This window comes from Bos indicus, chromosome 1 (assembly GCF_029378745.1).
Source record: "Bos indicus isolate NIAB-ARS_2022 breed Sahiwal x Tharparkar chromosome 1, NIAB-ARS_B.indTharparkar_mat_pri_1.0, whole genome shotgun sequence".
In the NCBI taxonomy this organism is placed as follows: Eukaryota; Metazoa; Chordata; class Mammalia; order Artiodactyla; family Bovidae; genus Bos; species Bos indicus.
Window position 1 is genome coordinate 74,626,780 of NC_091760.1, and position 18,898 is coordinate 74,645,677.

Genomic DNA, 18,898 nt, shown 5'->3' on the forward strand with positions numbered 1-18,898 from the left:
TACATTCTATTAAAATAATACCACAATCTAGCAAGTTGTTCAAATTGAAGACCCAGAGTCATCCTTAATTTTCCTTTTTTCTTCACCTTTACATATAATATATCTGCAATTCCTGTTGCCTCTGCCTCCAAAAAATATCCTGCCTCCTTGCTTGCCATCCCCAGTGTAGCTATGGTCACAAAGCCATGTCACCTCACTTAAGGATTTCTGTGATAACCCTCACAATTGATCTTGCTTCCACTCTCGCTGCTTTCTCTTCACCCCAATTTACCTTTTACACAATAGTAAAAGTGTTACTTTTTTTACATGTAAATTTTGTTGTCATCCTTTCTATTTCCACCAAGTCTGAAATCTTACATGAGCCGGCTCCTGCCTACTTCTCTAAATTCATCTCTAACCATATTGCAACTCAGGTCCTTGTTCTAGACACCCTGGTTTTTCTGTCTTGTGAACTTTGCCAACTGTGGTCACCTCAGCATCTTTTTTTTTTTTTTTGCTATTTTCTTTGCCTAAAATACTCTCCCAGTAGAACTGCCTATGGCTCTGGCTTTTTCTTTAGAGTCAGATCTTAGCTTAAATGTCACCACCTCAGAAAGGTCATTTAAACAGTGACCAAGCCAGTTATTCTCCATCACTCATTCTGCTTTGTTTTCATGCTACTTTCTGCAGTTTGAAATTATGGCATTAATCTCTGTTTTTATCTTTTTTTGCCTGCTTTCCTTCTCTCAGTGTGTACACTGCATGAGAACAGCACCTGATCTACCCTGATCACTGCTGTATTCCCAGTACTTCTGACAGTGCCTGACACGTCAGAGGAGCTCATTAAATATTTGTTAAATCTACCATAAGAACATTCTTGGACAGTCCTTACTGTTAACAGAGTAATCCTTCACATCAAGTCAGCTCTGTCTCTCTGTAACTTTCACCCATCTCAGTTCTCAGTTCTGCCATTTGGGAAGACAGAGAATAATCTGATTTTTCTGCCAAAATAGTCCTTCAGATATTTGAAAACAGCTCTCATTTTCTTTTTGTGATTCTTCTCTTGCCCATAACAAACATTTCCAGATTTTTATCTATTTTTTGATAAATATACTTGACTCTTTAATGTTTTTATGATTGATTAATATAATTAACTAATATAATTCATTGTGAAAATAAAATGGAAAACATTACAAGATATAACAAAGACAAAATCCACCTATATTCTACTATTCAGAGCTAACCAATGGAGGCATTTTGACATATTTCCTTCATATATATGTCATATATATGTCTATACATATACATGTATTTGAATTATGTTTTCTATATTATTTTGCATCCTGATTCTTTTTGTTTACCTTTATGCCCACTTTTTAATGTCATTAAATATTTTCAACCTTTTTGATTGTATTAAATTATACATAGTATAAAATTTGCCATTTTCATCGTTTTAAGTATACAATTCAGGTACATTAATTACCTTCACAACAGTGTTCAACCATCACCACTATCTATTTCTCATTTTGCATCATCCTGAACAGAAGCTCTTTACCTAATAAGAAATAATTCATATTGCCCTTCTATCCAGTCTCTCATAACCTCTGCTCTACTCATTGTCTCTATAAATTTGCCAATTCAAAACGTTTCAAATAAGTTGAACCATTCAATATGTGTCCCTTTGTTTCTGGCTTATCTCAACATAATACTTTCATATCACCTATGTTGTAGCATGCATTAGAACTTCATTCTTTTTATGGCTGAATAGTATTCCATTATATATATGTATATATCACATCTTGTTTATCCATTTATGTTGATGTGTTGAAACACAATTGATTTTTTTTTATTGTGTTGATCCTGCAGCATAGCTGAATTCATTTTTTAACTTTAGTAGTTTTCATGTGGATTCTTTGGGATTTCCAAAATATAGGATCATATCACCTGTGAGTAGAGATTGTTTTACTTCTTTCATTCAATATGAGTGGCTTTTATCTATTTTTCTTCTCTAATTGCTTTAGATAGAATTTCCAATGCAATGTTGAATAGCAATGGTGAATGTGGGCATCTTTGTTTCCTTCCTGATCTTAAGGGGAAAGTTCTCAATCTTTCACCCTTGAGTGTGATGCTAACTGTAGATCTTTTATTATATAATATATAATTATGGGAATTACATGTAATAAGCTAAATGTATGACAATCTAGTTGAATAGGTACATTAACGTTAGTAACAGGCAAAAACTCCTGCTTTATAGCTCTGTCTCCTTTTATATGGTTATTACAAATTAAATCTTTATCCATTTTGTGCTCAGTAACATACATATATAATTATTTCTATGCATTTGTCTTTTATTTTTAATTTTTTTTGCATTTGTCTTTTAGATAATGTAGGAATAAAAAAATGAGGTTAAAAGACAAAACTGGAATAATATAGGATTTTATATTTGTCTAAGTAATTACCTTTACTGATGTCAAAAATGAGTATGTCAATAAAGAGAACTTATTAAAAAGGGTTCTTTAAAAAGAATGTCTTTTTGCTTCATTTTAAAATTTCTATTACTACCCTCCTTTTGCTCATATATTATTTGACTGACTTTGTTTAGTTTTTAAGCATATTAAAGACAGTTATTTTAGAGTCTTTTCCCAGTAAGTCCAATGTTTGGGCTTTCTCAGAAATAATTTGTCAGTTTATCTTATTCCATTAAATATTCTAATGTTGTAACTCTGGAATCAGATTCTTTCCCTTCCCTAAGTCTTGATGTTTTTTGTTTTGCTGCTTTTTGATGGCTTTAGTAGTCCATTTATTTAGTAACTTTTCTAAACTATTTTTTCAAAGATTTGGATCAGTTGTCACACATGGTCAATAAAATCTCTATTGCTTTAGCTTTTGTTCAACTAATATTTTGATGGAAATATCCATGAGTTGAATCCCATGACATGAACAAAGAAATACCTCTCCCAGTATTGCAGACTGGTTCTGTACTGAGGCACTTCAACACATGACCAAGCTTGTGCTGAGTTGAGTGATTTTTCAGGCTTAAAACCTTCAGGTCTTTTCTGGTCTTTCCTGACCATTCATTTTGGCATGCACATGACTTTCTACATTCTCCAAAGGCACAACTACTTTTGAATACTATAACTTTCCAAATAAATGCCCCTTAACTTTTCTTTCTAAGCCACAAATGGTTATCTTATGTCTCAACTGCAATTTTTTGCTCCCTGTGACTGTGGGTAGCTTGTTAGCTTTACAATGTTTTCAAGGAGTGTATGGTGCTTTTCTGCCTTTACTAAGTTTTGTATTAGATGAAAGAGAGACGAACACCTTGCACAGTCCTCAGGTAGTCCCCAGACAGGTTAGAACTGACACACGTAATTACTTGTCTATAAAGTTTGCTTTTCCCTTCTGTAACCAGGGACCAAGATCCCCTGCTGGGAATGCAGACAACCTTGTTCAAGGTTGCCAGTAAACTAAGGAGGGAGTGGGGCAAGGGCAAGTAGAAAATGGCACAAAGCTTTCCTCCCATTTTTAAGCTATCTTTTTCTTGATTCAGCATCTGCTTGGTTGCTGGAGACTTTTGTCTGTTTTTCAGAGTTCTGACAAGGCTGGTCCTGACACCTTCCTTTTGTCTTTCAATGTTTCTGTGGAGGGATGAGATCTTGGAACCACCTAATCTGCCGTTTTGCTAATGTCATGCCTTGTTTTGCTATTAGTAGTTGAAAGCACTACTTCTCAGTGATTACATGTTGTTTCATTGTAGAGATGTACCACAATTTATTGTAAACAATGCTGTGGTGAACATCTTCCTACATCTCTATGTTTTTAGCTTAGGATAAATTTCCAGAAGTGGAATAGTTATGTCGCAAGTTATGAACATTTTTCAGTCTCTTCATATTTATTGCCAAATTGCCCTGCAGAAGGTATTTTTGTGTCAATTTATGTTTCCACAAGCAGTATATGAGAGTGCTCATTTCATCACTTCCTCATCTATAATTTAATAGTTTGCCTATTCATTAGGGGGAAAAAAAGGTATCTTGTGGTTGTTCTATGTCTTCTCTTTTAAGAATTCCTCATATGACTTAAGTTTGCATGCGTTCATTGTTTTATTCCTTCTGTTTGTGATATATTCCAATTTGTCAGTTTCTTTAAATACGTGGGACCAAGAAGTTATACCATACTTCTGATGAAAAATACAAAAATTGCCTCCTGTCATATACCATATAAAACCTGAATTTATTTTGTAGTGAATTTGAATGGTGCCTATCCCAAGCTGGTGCCTTTCAGACCAGCAGGACGGCTGATCTCCCCACCTCTGCTGCTCTCCGTGATTCTCAACATTCTTCTCAGCCTCGCCATGCACATTGTGGGCTTCATTCTGGTTCAGAGGCAGCCTTGGTATTCCTTGGGGATACACAGGTAAGATCACAGCCTTAGATTCTCGCATTCCAACTTCTATCAAACATCATCTGGCCCATGTGTCGAGAGGCAAATGGATCTTCATTCTGTTAAAGGTTTTGGCTTCCTTAATGCCCTTGGCATGCAGAGTGTGTGTCTCTGTAGCACTGTTTGGTGGCTTCATTCATTGGTATTTCTCTTTACTCATTTTGTATGATATTGAACTATGACCATCTTTTATATCTAAGGTGAGCATACATTATAGTTTAGCTAGGTAGCCCTATTTTAAGCTTGATAATTCAATGAAATGGTTAAATTTTTTCCTTTCCTATTGAAATCTGTGCCTGTTGGACAATCAATTGTACAGTCATTCTTCTTGTAAATGTTCAGAAATCTTAAGCAAACAGAGGAAAGAGTCATGACTTACATCTTTTCCTCCCACATAGGTTTAATACATGATTCATGCCCAATTTATTGAATAAGTAACTTTTTGAACCTGTTTATCTATCTATCATTTATTCATCTAGCCAAAATACAGGTCTACACATGCTGATTTCTTCCTGTTGCACTTTTCAGTATATTCTTCCCAAAGTGTAGGCAATTATAGAAGCCTTGGGGGGCACAGAGTCGTGTAAATACATATGCTTCAGAAGGGCTTGTCATCTCACTTCATTAGCCTTTTCGGTTTCCTTTTTAGTGCCTGCACAGTGCAAAATGACACCATTTCAAAGTTAACCGTTTCTCCAACTGCTCCAGTAAAGAATGGAACTAATGGTGTCTTCACAAGTTTTGAGAACACTACTATATGGTTCTTGGGAACAATCAACTGCATCATTGTGGCTCTTGTCTTCTCTAAAGGAAAACCATTTAGGCAGCCCACATACAAAAACTGTGAGTAGAATTATACCAAATCAGAGGAGAGAGCTCATTCTTTGGAGAGGAGAACAGACATGCCTGGCTCGCTCGAGGTGCAGTTCAGAGTTGGTGCTCATCTAGGGTCTTCTGACTTCCACTCCAGGGCTCTGTAAACACATGCAGCCTCATCTCCTGGTCCTTTGCTTCCTCCGTCAAAGCTGCATAAAATTCTAGAATTTCTTAATCCACCTCTTCCCCTCACTAGAAGTGTCTCTAGGTATCTTTTCATGGGATCACTCTGAATTGGGAACCTTGTGCGTGTGTGCTCAGTCGTGTCTGACTCTGTAAAACCCCGTGAACTGTAGCCCATCAGGCTCCCCTGTGCATGGGATATGCTCGGTAAGAATACTGGAGTGGGTTGCCATTTCCTTCTCCATGGGATCTTCCTGACCCAGGGATCAAAACTGCGTCTCTTGCATCTCCTGCACTGGCAGGCAGATTCTTTACCACCAGTTGGGAACACGCATTTAATTCTCTGCTTATCAGAATTCATCTCAGAGGATGTGAGAAGAACGATTACAGCACTCAATTGGACATGGCTATGACGTGTACAGTACAATAGTCAGGTGGTCTGTGTGATTGGCAGTTCTGGGAGCAGGTTCAGCCTGGGGGATCTTGACTATAGATCATTGAGGCTGATGACCAAAGTACCTCTCATCTCCTTACAGTCTGGGCTGGGGGTGAGGGAGCATGTTAGGAGACATGAGTGATCTGGTAAGAGACATATATTTATACAGCATCACTCCCTCTCTAAGTGGGAAAATGTAGAAGCACAATTTGAAGACTCAATATCCTCTGTTCAGAGAAAGTTATTTTGCTCTTCTTGGGGTGAGGAACCCGTGGAGTGCTGACCTGCACATGACTGCAATTTAAACATTTCCTGCTGGTGCTGTCCTGTTTATTTACAGACCTCCCTTTTTCCAGAAAAGGATTTGTATTTGCAAATGATTTGCATTAAAGAGATTTGGATATCCCCAAGGCATTTATTGAAAACATATTTTGTCAATATTACCCTGTATGCTGTTATTTCCCATTTTTATTAATTAAAACATATAGCAAGCATGCTAAAATTTCCACTTAACTCAAAGGCATGCAAAAAATTGTAGAAGTGAGACTCATTTCATAGAAATGAGTACTTTTCATCTATTATGCTTATTTGGATGAAGAAATCAAGTAAATCTAAGCAGCGTTAATCAGTATATGTCTGTCAATGAATGTGAGACTTTCTACTTAGATTTCTCTAAATGATAACTTGTATTCTTATTTCCTCAGATATATTTGTCCTTGTGCTGGTCGTACAGCTGAGTGTGTGTCTATTCATTCTATTTGCTGATATTCCAGAATTATATAGGTGCCTGGATGTAAGTCTTATCTCTGGGATATGGTGATATTTTATAGTTATATAAAATCCTGACTTCAAAAACTGGGCTGCAATTGCAATTGACATGGATTCGTGACACCTATTATTCTTTTGAGATGGGAGGGTTAAAAAGAATGCTGAATTTATTCACTTTTTAAATTTAAACTAGTCAGGAGATGAAATTCTGTTTAGTCTTGACTTCAAGTATTTAAAAAACATTGAACACTTTACCTTTAAAAGATCACTGTAAGATTGGAAATTCAATTTATACATTTCCTTTTTCAAACGTGAGAGAATTTTTCCTAAATGGTTTTGTTTTGAAGCTGTTTAAACAGTTTTGCCTGTAACAATTTTGGGGTTAGTTCTCAAATTTGTATTTACATCTTTTAAAAACATCTTTAAAACATGTTTTTCTGTATGTACATACTTAAACGTATTCAAAACTTTTCAAAGATCCATATCCTATCTCAAGAACTCTCTTACATTTTGTAATTTTGAGACAACTTTGGAACTCTATAAGAGACAGAAATTTTACATAGTCAAGCAAGGGAAAATGTATATATTGATTTATTCTAACTTTTTCTTCTTTTGAATCAGAAGTTAACCATTAATAAATGTCTTTTAGACCAATAAATAGAATACAGAAGAGATGATAAAAGGAACTGAGCTTTTAGTTCTTTGCAAAATTTCCTTTCTGCTTCTCCATCTCAAAGATAAGTTCATGAGGGCCAAGATCCCATCTTATTCATTCTTGTATTTCCAGTGCCTAGCATAGTGAATGCTACATAATGGCAATGACTGATGACTGATCATTGTAGATCAGGTTCCTAAATGTAGACAAGCCTTTAAAGTACACAGTGCATTCAAAACCAGCAATACCTTCACAAGCCCACAGTGACATCTGACTTATATGCTAATATCTACATTCAGTTTTTCATTTTTATAATTGTATTACTGTAGTTAACAGTGCAATTGTATTCATGAACTAGATTAGGTACTCATGGAGATAAATGGTCTTTGCCTACCAGCCTTGTAAGTGAGTTAAAATTCCTTAATCCTGCAGAAATTACAGGTTGGGACATGTTGAATTTAGTTATACTCTTTAATAATAAGGGGGCTTCCCTGGTGGCTCAGCGGTAAAGAATTTGTCTGCCAATGCAGGAGACACAGGTTTGATCCCTGGGTCAGGAAGATCTCCTGGAGAAGGAAATGGCAACCCATTCCAGTATTCTTGCCTGGGAAATCCCATGGACAGAGGAGCCTGGTAGGCTACAGTCTATGGGATCTCAAAGAGTTAGAAACAATTTAGTGATGAAACAACAACAAAATAGTGAAGACTCTTTTGCATGACTTCAAATGATTCTGCAAAGAATTATTTCTCACATTAAAATAATTTTTTTATTATTTCATAAAATTATGCATACATTTTATATAATGAAACTATGCAGGTAAGGAAAATTATAACATTATTGAGTGGATCCTTCCATCTTTGAAAATTCATATATTATAAATGTATATTTGACTGAGTTATGAAGTTCATTTTATTTTAAATGGAATCGTGCTGCTTTGCAACCTAGTTATTGCTCATTTTTTTAAAAATTCATAATTTTTTTTAAAATAGAGAAAACATTCTCATAGTTTAAAATTCAAAAGTTAGAGAAATTGTGTAGTGAAAATCTCCCTTGTCATCCTTGTTCCCGGGTTACCATTCCCTCTCTGTGGAGACAACTTGTAACACCAGTTTACTTTGCATACTTTTGGATCTGTATTATACACATGTATATATACGTTTCTTAAAGGTATATGTTACCACATTTTTACACAAATAATAGCAAACTATTACATTTGTCCAAATCGTCTGATATGGAGATGTCCAGGTGAGATGAGATGTACAAGAAAGTTGTTGGAGAAATTACCCATAGAGGGAGGGGATTAGGCAGCCAGTGAAGGCGGGAGGGGGCCACACTATGATATGAGTCTGATCCCTCTGAAGGACAGAGAGATGGAAGGTGAGCTGAACGAGTCAAGTTTCAGACTGCAGCACAATTCCAGGAAAGTCAAGCCAAAGTTGCCCATCAGAGGTGTCTCACAAGAATGCGTGTGGGTAGAAGCCCTGGGGTCCTCACTTATTAACTCTGAGCAGACCATGCATGCAGAGTGTGGTCACAGAGTGAGTATGGTGGTAGATTCTAAGCATGCTGGTAGTTGGAGGGTTTGCCTTTTGTCCTCCAAGCAGCAGGAGATCCAGGTGAAGCATTTTCACGGCTTCCACAACCACACACACAATCCTGCACTTCGCTCTTTCATGTAACAGTGTATTTTGGTGCTTGTTGCATATTAGCACATGATGTTTTCTTATTCTAATGTAGTATTTCAATGTCTATCTATGTATACCATAATTTATATGAGTCCCCTATTGACAAACATTAAATTGCCTCTAATTTTTTACTATTACCAGCAAATAAAATAACTTTACACATATATTATTTCAGCCATGTATATCTCTAAGAGAAATTCCTTGAAATGGATTTGAACTTCGAATTTTAATATCACTGCCCTTCATAGAATTGTACACCTTTTATCCTCACCAAAGTATAAGGCAGCGTATGAGGCAGCGCCAGGTGCGTAAGAGTATACTTGGCTTCCATTCACTCATTCATTCATTTGTTAATTCATTCAACATGAATATGTAAATATTATGTGCCTGGGGAGGGGTCAGGGAAGATAGAGAGAAAGAGGGGCAAAAGATAGGTAGTGACAACCTGTTTCATCTCTGATTTCTGCATTGGTGAGAAGCCTTGTCATGACACAGCCTGGGAAGCTGTATGCACGGTCCTGAGGGGGAAGCCCTGACTTAGGGCTCAAACTAGAACTCAGCTGAAGGGAGATATGAGACCACAGAGAAGAGGTTTGACAGGTGTACCCTCAGAATCTCCTGGGAGTAGAGCCACATTCCTGTATTCCCTCATAAAAACAAAACAAAGCAAGTAAACAAGAAACACTTTGGGGACTTCCCTGATGGTCCAGTGGCTAAGACTGTACTCCCAGTACAGAGAGCCTGGGTTCAATCTCTGGACAAGGAACTAGATTCCACATACTACAACTAAGACTCAATGCAGCTAAATAAATAAAAATTTTAATAAAACCCCAAAAAACACTTTTACTATTTTTTTTTTTTTTGCAAAATAACCAAATTTATTTTAGAAAATTTAGAAATTACAGAGAGGTAAAAAGAAGAAAGAAGGAAGATAAAAGAAAGCAACAATCAGTCCCCAAGTTATTGGAATCATTGAGTGTAATACTTCCATATTTTCGGTGCATTGATGCATAGACATACTTATGTATATAAAATGTATATGTATGTATATAAATGTAATACAACATACACGTCTATGCATGGGCTTATTGCATATGTAATTTGAAACCTATGAAAAAGTACACTATGAACAGCATGAACTTTTTGCAGCATGATTTGTCTTCAAACTGATTGTACTTCATCTCCCACCAGCTGCTCTGCACTCCTGTCCTGTGGAGGGTCTACATTGTCATTATGCTGAGCTCCAATTTCATTGTGTCCCTTGTCGTGGAGGTAAGTGTCCTCGAGTTGCTGATACCTGGTTGGGTTGGTGGGGGCCATTCTCTGGGAGACCAAAAAGGAACAGCTTTAGCCAAAAAGGTTTAGCAGTACAAGGGGCTCCCTTCCTTGGCAACATGAGCAATGATGGTTCCCTGTGATGAATTCCAAACAGGGCATTAGTTTTCCTGTCTGTAAAGTGGGGCTGGGGAGGATGGAATAAGGTCTTATCCATATCTAAAATTCACATATAGAGAGCCAACTAAATTTATTTTTCGAAATTGAGATATAAGTCACATATATTAGATTCACTTATTTAAAGTGTACAATTCAGTGGTTTTTTTGGTATGTTCACTGAGTTGTGTAACCACCACCACTTTCTAATTCCAGAACATTCTCATTACCCCAAAAGAAATCTCATACCCATTAGTGGTTGCTTCTTATTTCCCCTTTTTCCTCCTTCACCCCCTGCTAACAACTAGTCTGCTTTCTGTCTCTATGAATTTGCCTATCCTGGTCATTCCATGGAAAGGGGATGGTATGATATGCGGCCTGTTGTGTCTAGCTTCTTTCCCTGAACAACTTGGATCATTTTTACTTTACAGATGGGAAATGAGATTCACAGTAAGTTTTTCCTGAGTTTTATTCTTTATGCTCCATTTCCTCAGTAAAATGAGTTGGTGCTCCCCTTTTCCCTTGCTATGTGCTTTACTCGCTGCTTCTTCAGTGCTGTCAGACAAAGTCTCCAGTTCTTAAGGCTTTCTTTCGGGGAGAGTTAAGGCATCCAGTTTGCACCCCAGAAAAGGCATCCAGTTTGAAGAAGGATGAGCTATAAAACTCCATCTGTCCTCATCCTGCTCTCGCAAACCCAGGATGGTTCCAGTGAGGGGGGATTCATGGCGGGCTGGGGGCCCCGGGGCCTGTCGTCCCTGCAGTGTCTTGTAAGCACAGAGCCTTCTTTACAGAGCAGAGTGAAGGCTGCGCAGGAGCTGGTGGCAGAAGAGAACATAGAATTAGGGTAAGGAGCATCTCTCTACATGCTAAACCAGGGCCTCCCAAACTTGAGTGGGCATCAGAATTCCCTGAAGGGCTTGTCAGAACACAGATTGTCCCGCCCTGCCACCAGCATTTCTGACTTGGTAGGTTTGCAGTAAATACAAGTTTTAGTTTTTCCAGTAGCTTGCCAGGTCATTCTGATGCAGCTGACTCAGGAACCACAGTAAAGAGCCCTATGCTAAACCATACGGTCCCCAAAGCCACCAGATTAATCAAAGAGCATCACCATGAGAGTCCTCTTAAGGAGTTGCAAAAAGATTGCCCTTGCCCTTTAAGGGATAATCTTATGTGTAGATCTTATTCCTGTCCATGATCACTTTATTTCCACTGTTTCAAACATCTTTCTCCATCTCTGTGTACTGAAATACCATCCCATCCTCTGTGGCATAGCTGTGGTATTATCCTGTTCATGAATTTTTCCTGATGCATGGATCAGTTAGGCAAGTAGCAAAGCTCAGCTCACAGTGGTTTAAACAATAAAGATATTTATTAACTCACTTAGCAAGAAGATTGGAAGCCAGTGGCTTCAGATCTAGTTTAGGGTCTCTATGGCATTATTGGGAACCTGCATTCTTCCACCTTTCTGTCTCACCATCCTTAGAAACTGACCTTTCATATTTGTGCTTGTTGCTTATGGTGCTCAGCTTAGCTCCCATGTAGCTGTGTTAGCTGGGTTTGAGGTCTGTTTTCAGTGCAGGTAAAAAACAAATGGAAGAAGAGGTACCAGCAAGCTTTTTTTCTCACAAGTATGAACCTTTTATAAGGGAACAAAATATTTTCCTGCAGCTCACCAGTGAGCTTCCTCTTATGTCTCATTGCTTAGAACTATGTCTCATTGTCAGTTTTAGTAGGAAAGGATTCTGGTAAAGTGGATCTATGCCAAAAACTTGGACAAATTGCCCTGGACTAGTTATAATTTTTTTAAGGTGGCAAGGAAGAGCCAGGAGGAATGGATTGTAAGGTAATCAAGCAATAAAGCCTGCCATAATCCCCCTACAGAAAACCATTCTCCTTCAGTATATTTGCAGTTAAGAATATAGTTGCAGAGTAGATTACTTGACTTTGAATCCTGGCTCCACCCTTTCTTGCTGGCTGATTTTGGTCAAGTTTCTATACTTCTCTGAGTCTCTGTTTCCTCATCTGCAAAATGATGATAATAATAGTAACTCATCTCATAGAATTGGGTTTCCCAGGTGGCTCAGTGGTAAAGAATCCACCTGCCAATACAGGAGACATGGGTTCGATCTCTGGCTTGGGAAGATCTCCTGGAGAAGGAAATGACAGCCCACTCCAGTATTCTTGCCAGGCAAATCTCATGGACAGAGGAGTCTGGCAAAGGGCTTCCCTCATGGCTTAGTCGGTGAAGAGTCTGCCTGCAATGCAGGAGACCTGAGTTTGATGCCTGGGTTAGGAAGATCCTCTGGAGAAGGAAATGGCAACCCATTCCATTATTCTTGCTTGGAGAATCCCATGGACAGAGGAGCTTGGCAGGCCATAGACCATGGAGTTGCAAGAGTCAGACGTGACTTAGAAACTAAACCACCACCAGATGAGCCTGGCGGGCTGAAGTCCATAGGGTCACAAGAAGTTGGACACTACTGAGCATAAAGGTTTATTCAATTCTTAAATTTAAGAAGTGAACCTGTCCACCTCCACCCCAACTCCCCCACTCCCCACCCCCACCCCACCCCACATATGGAGAGGGTAATTTGATATGCACAAAACAAGTCTGAATGAGACCTTATTATAATTGCTAATCTCACAATCTAACAACCTCCTTCTTATAGGCAGAGGAGCTAATGTAGACAGTTTTAACAGCCCTTCTTGTATTACTTATGTATTTGTGTGTATATGTAAGTGTATATATATGTATGTGTGTATATATAGATATACATGAATTATTTGAATTGTTTGTCAAAAGAGTTCATGTGATAAAATTTTTGTTGTTTCTTGTTTGTTTGTTTTTTAAAGAAATGGTGTGTTATCAAGGCTTTCCTTTGTTTCTCCTTCTGTATCTAATTTACAATGTAGAATGACAGGACAAATATCTCAGTGCTTTCTTTGGTTTCCCCTTTCAGAGCAGCAAAGTAATATAGGTTATCACATTCTAGAATTGTAACAAAGTTCAAGATATGGTGGAGAGCACTAAAGTCTTTCTGTGTGTGTGTGTTTGTGTTGATTTGTTTTGTCTGAAGCCTGCTAAGATTTCCTGGATGTAAGTTGGATTTTAAAATCTTTAATTAAATACCCATGATCTTACCTTATCCTAGCTCTAAAGAGAACTACTGTTCTCTAGTTAATTAAGGAGGACAAAAAAACTTTGCTGTGGGAATGTAGAAGAACAGGTCTGGCGAGGCGTTTCCTAAGGTTTCCAAGATGCTGATGAGATAGCTATGTGAGTATTTAACTGATCAGCAGATGATCAGTTTTTGGAGGAATATTCAGACTAGCTCTTTTCTTTGATTTCCATAAGCAGTGTACTCAGATGTCAAAGATGGGTGGATTTTAGGAAACCACTATCTCTAGCAAAATTCCTTGTAGAATCCTACAGAATTAACTCTTTCAGTTTAGCAAAAATACCACTGACAGACAGCAAAACTAGTTCTAATTCTAAGGGACCTCTTAGGCCCTCATATTTTCCTCTTTGTTTCTTTCATGATAACTTCTAAGATGGTCTATCTCTGTGACCACACGTGATAAAACAATGAAATTAACATGATAACCTCTTAGGCACTATGTGTTATAAGTTATAACTTGAGCTCTATTCAAGGTTCAGTTTAACTCATGACATAAAATGTTTCTGAAGAGACATATCTTTTGCTATCTTAGAAAAAGGATTGCAATGAAATATTTGTAGGTGAAGTTTAGAGGTTTATATGAAAAAGGCTGCAATGCCAAACCCTTTATTAAATGAATAGTTCAGAAGAATGGTAAAGGGAGGCAGCTATGCCATGCCATGCCATGCCCTGCATTGTAACAGGAGCTGCTGCTGCTGCTGCTAAGTCACTTTAGTCGTGTCCGACTCTGTGTGACCCCATAGACGACAGCCCACCAGGCTCCCCCGTCCCTGGGATTCTCCAGGCAAGAACACTGGCGTGGGTTGCCATTTCCTTCTCCAATTCATGAAAGTGAAAATTGAAAGCGAAGTCGCTCAGTCGTGTCCAACTCTTAGCGACCCCATGGACTGCAGCCTACCAGGCTCCTCTATCATGGGATTTTCCAGGCAAGAGTACTGGAGTGGGGTGCCATCGCCTTCTCTGGTAACAAGAGTTATACAATCCCAATGACAAATCTAAAAGGACAGAATTATCATTTCTAATCACTGAGGCTCAGATGGGATAATTAATCTGCACACAGGAGGTAGGTGTCAGAGCTGGGACTCAGATCCAAATCTGTCCAACTCCAAAACTGTGGCCCACATTCCCAGTTTTACCTGTGTTCAAGCTTACACAGTGATATGCTGGGATATACTTGGTTTCTATAAGGTCAATACCATTTGGTATTTTAAGTGTCATTTATATTAAATCAGCAGCAGCATATTAAATCATGTATAGATGTGATATGGAGTAAACTGCAGAATTTAGATGCTTTTACTGCTTCCCTGGTGGCTCAGATGGTAAAGCGTCTGTCTACAATGCGAGAGACCTCGGTTTGATCCCTGGGTCGGGAAGATTCCCTGGAGAAGGAAATGGCAACCCATTCCAGTACTCTTGCCTAGAAAATCCCATGGGCGGAGGAGCCTGGTGCAGACTACTGTCCATGGAGTCGCAAAGAGTCGGACACAACTGAGTGACTTCACTTTACTTTCACTGCTTCCCTGATAGTTCAGTTGGTAAAGAACCTGCCTGCAATGCAGGAGACCCCGGTTCAATTCCTGGGTTGGGAAGATCAGCTGGGGAAGGGATAGGCTACCCACTTCAGTATTCTTGGGCTTCACTTGTGGCTCAGCTGGTAAAGAATCTGCCTGCAATGTGGGAAACCTGGGTTGGATCCCTGGATTGGGAAGATCCCCTGTAGAAGGGAAAGGCTACTCACTCCAATATTTTGGCCTGGAGCATTCCATGGACTGCAAAGAGTTGGGGTTGCAAAGAGTAGGACATGACTCATCGACTTTCACTTCACATTTAAGATACACATGAAATTCAAAAGAAATTTCATCCTTGAGGCAGACTACTTAAAGCTATATTTCTGTTTCAGAAACTCTCTTCCAGAAGCATTTCTTAAATGTAAAAGTTTGAGAGGCCTTGACCTCTCATGTGAAATCACCTTGGGAGGCAGAGACTTAAGATCTTTGTCAAGCTAGATCGAAGCAGTCAATGTGGTAGTGCCTTATGAGGACTATGTTCTGGAAACAACCTCTGATTGTAAACAATAACTCTTTTATTTTGCAGGAGGCCATTATTGAAAATAGAGCCCTGTGGATGATAATCAAAAGGTGTTTTGGCTATCAGTCAAAAAGCCAGTATCGGATATTGCAGAGAGCCTTGGCAAATGACCCCAGTTGGCCCCCAATAAACCAGACCTCCGACTCTGATATGCCAGAATGTGGCAGGGGAGTGTCTTACAGCAACCCAGTGTTTGAGAGCAACGAGGATCAACTATGAAGACAATGTGATATCCAAGTTTATATAACATAGAAACAATGACAAAAGGGACCATTTTCAGTTATTTTACTTTTTTTTTAAGCAACAAGACTCTTTTAATATCAGCTGGAGGTTTTGGAATCAAAAACCTATCCAATCATGGTGACAAATTAAAGTCTTTTTGATAAGATACTTTCTACAGAGCTGAACACTGCCCTAAGGAGAACACTTTTCTCCTGGCTTCTGAAAGTATTAGAGGTGTTCAATGACTCAAGAATATCCCAGGGATGGCAATGGGCCAAGAGATTGCCTGGCTGAAGGAGAAGGAGAGTATGTAATCTTTCTTCTTAGATGTATATGTTTTAATGAGTTGAGGGAAAGTAGCATAGAACTATAAACATGTTAAAGATCATTTTTGAATTCTTATTTCATTGATGGAAAAACAAATGCTGGAGAACCATCACACTGCTCTTTACTGTCTGGTTTCCTTTCCTTTGTGGTACTTTTCAGATCTGAGATATTTTCTTCTATTTCTGGCCTCTCCTGTGTATTAGTAAGGACAGGCTAAGCCAATGCTGTAATAACAAGCAACTCCAGTATCTCAGTGTCTTTACACTCAAGAACGTCTTTCTTGACCCAGGGGACTCTTTAGAATAGCCCTCCTCAGGATGGTGACTGCTCCAATCTGATGGTTCCACTGACTCAACACAAGAACTTCATGTGTACTGAGATAGGGAAGGAAGATGGAGGCTCTTCACTGTGCCAAGGTGGCACACATCTCTCCCATCACTCACAATTCATTAACCAGGAGTTTGGCAAAGGAGCTTGGAAGTAGAGTCTCCTTAGCCCTGGCTTCATGGGTTTGCAATCTGGTGATCAAACCAGGGCTCAGAAAGCTCCCATTCTTGGTTTAGTACTCTGCTGTTGCCATCTTGACATTCTTAATTTTTAACAAGCATCCCCACAGATTGTCTAGTTAGTCTGGCTTATATTCCTGGGAAAGAAAGGGAAGTAGCCCACATCACAGAGCGCTAGAACTATCCACTAAACTGTCTCCTGACCCTGTGGTCTTCTTTGTTTTAGGAGCCCCTCATCTTGTGTGCCCAGTTCCAGAAATTTTTACCCCTTTGTTCCATTATTTTTGAGAAAAGTTAGTCTTGTGCTACAACATTATATTATCATTAACATAAGTCCTCGTACAACCTATGCATTTCTTAAGTTTGAGGCTTTAGTTTTTAGAAAGCAAAAATTTCCCTTAATTTATCACTCCTACAGTTTGGTTATATTGAATTCACTTGGCATAGAAAACACCCAGGTTTCTGTTAGCTCAGCAGACAACACTGAATTCTAGGAAAACATCCACAAATAGTATTTTTAAGGCAAAAGCAACATTTTCATGGCAAACAGCTAATTCTAAGTGAATATTTGGGGCAGAGAGTGAGTCCCTGACTGACTTGGCTACTTACCAAGAATATCTGCAAGCATTCCCTTCCTCTGCTGGATTCCCGAGCATCGTCAGTGCCTTGTGACTGCAGATAATTCTGGAACATGGTGTTTCTCAGACACAAAGCTACCTTGTTCCTTCTGGTTTTAAAATAGGGTGTAAAGAATCATTAAAACAGGCTGCAGGATCATTGTCTTCCTCAGTACAGAAAGGAATGTTTCCTTTTACAAAGTCAGCCTTGGCAATGATAGGACAGCTCCAAATGTCTTTTCTAAAACTAATAGTTGTTCTCATTTTTCAAAAGTTGTGGGCAGAGGCAAGCTGGAGACAGCCTACAGCCTAGTGATGAGCAAGCATGGGCACACCGTTCACACTTTGAAGAGCCCCCTCTCACCAATTATGTCATCTCCACTAGCCATCTGAGTTACTTAGTTCTCCCGGAACTCAGACAAGGGAGGGCTTACCATCCCCACGTTACAGATGAGAAAGCTGAGATTCAGGGGAAGGAGAGAACAGCCAGACCTTGGACACACGTTTTCTGAGCAAACCTTCTGTAACCTCCAAATGCCTCCTAATTACTAAGCTCCAGCAGGGCAGGGTGCACGGTGTGATCTCACAGTCAAACAAAGAGTGAAATTCTTCTCTGTCAGGTGCAGAGGCAAGCCTTTGTAATACCAGCGCCTCCACTTCAAAAGAATGTCAGGCAGCCTGCCAGCCTTGGACTAGAGGTGTGTTAAAACCCCAAACCACAGGTGTTTGTTTGTTTTTCTGCAACTCAGTTGCTTTTGTCTTGATCAAAAGTGATTGTCCATCCTCAGCAATTCACACACAGCTGGCAGGGAACAGGGGTGGAAAGCTCTAGTTCCCTACCCACCAAACAGCCCTAAAACCTTGGCCAAAAGGGACTTGTTCTAAGCATGGTTCTTGAGACGAACTAGATCTTAGTGAGTAAAAGAGCAGGAAATGCTTAACCAGGAAAAATGGAGATTCGAGAGATGCCAGAATGGCATTCAAATAGTTGAAGGGGTTAACCTGAGAGAGAAAGTTCTGACTTGTTTCTGGTGGCTCCACCAATGGGTGAAGACCATGGTGGGAATGGCTTCAGGCTGACACGAAGACTGCTGCCTTATTAGTCAGCGTGGACAGAGGTGGAAGCTGGTGACCCCACAAGGTGTGCACTCCCTGACACTGGTGACTGCAACGGGTATTCGAAGATCAATTAGCAAAGGAAGTCAAGTATTAGATGAAACTCAGTTACCTGCTGGATTCCTTTCAGATTTGATAGCCTGGATCTCAGCTTCCAATTGAGTTTTTATGACTGCTGAGCGCCCAAAACAGCAGCTGGACCCTGTGGGGGGCTGGGTGGGGGAGGTCCTGTGGTGAGGATACACAGGCTGACTGCTCTGTCACTTGGAAGGTGGCTTCTGATAGGGACAGGAATCTAGAAGAAAGCTGCACAGTGAGGGATTCTGACTGACAGACTGACAACTGGGGGATACTTCTGATGTATTTTCTCAGAAAGAAATGTTTGAAATATTTAAGAAAAAGAGAAAAAAATGAGAAAGTGCCCCAAACCCAAGGGCCGCACTACTTGT

General features: G+C 39.3%; 1 protein-coding gene and 1 long non-coding RNA gene across 3 annotated transcripts in view; one reads left to right on the top strand and one right to left on the bottom strand.

Moving 5' to 3' along the window:
- ATP13A4 (ATPase 13A4) overlaps positions 1-16,327 on the top strand; it is a 126,108-nt gene extending 109,781 nt beyond the window's left edge. Inside the window, exons 26-30 of one of the 2 annotated variants that reach the window (XM_019957940.2) lie at positions 4,221-4,392; positions 5,069-5,262; positions 6,559-6,647; positions 10,155-10,235; positions 15,668-16,327. In XM_019957940.2, the coding sequence (XP_019813499.2) occupies positions 4,221-4,392; positions 5,069-5,262; positions 6,559-6,647; positions 10,155-10,235; positions 15,668-15,880 (749 nt within the window). In that variant the 3' untranslated portion in view covers positions 15,881-16,327. The remainder of the gene's footprint in view (positions 1-4,220; positions 4,393-5,068; positions 5,263-6,558; positions 6,648-10,154; positions 10,236-15,667) is intronic. The other variant, XM_070789752.1, reaches the window with a different exon arrangement.
- On the bottom strand, positions 10,230-17,855 carry LOC139183172 (uncharacterized). Its single transcript, XR_011566700.1, has 3 exons — positions 17,768-17,855; positions 17,326-17,443; positions 10,230-11,209 (listed from the first exon to the last, which is right to left on the bottom strand). It is a non-coding gene; the product is annotated as an uncharacterized lncRNA (long non-coding RNA).
- Between the last annotated feature and the right edge of the window lie 1,043 nt (positions 17,856-18,898).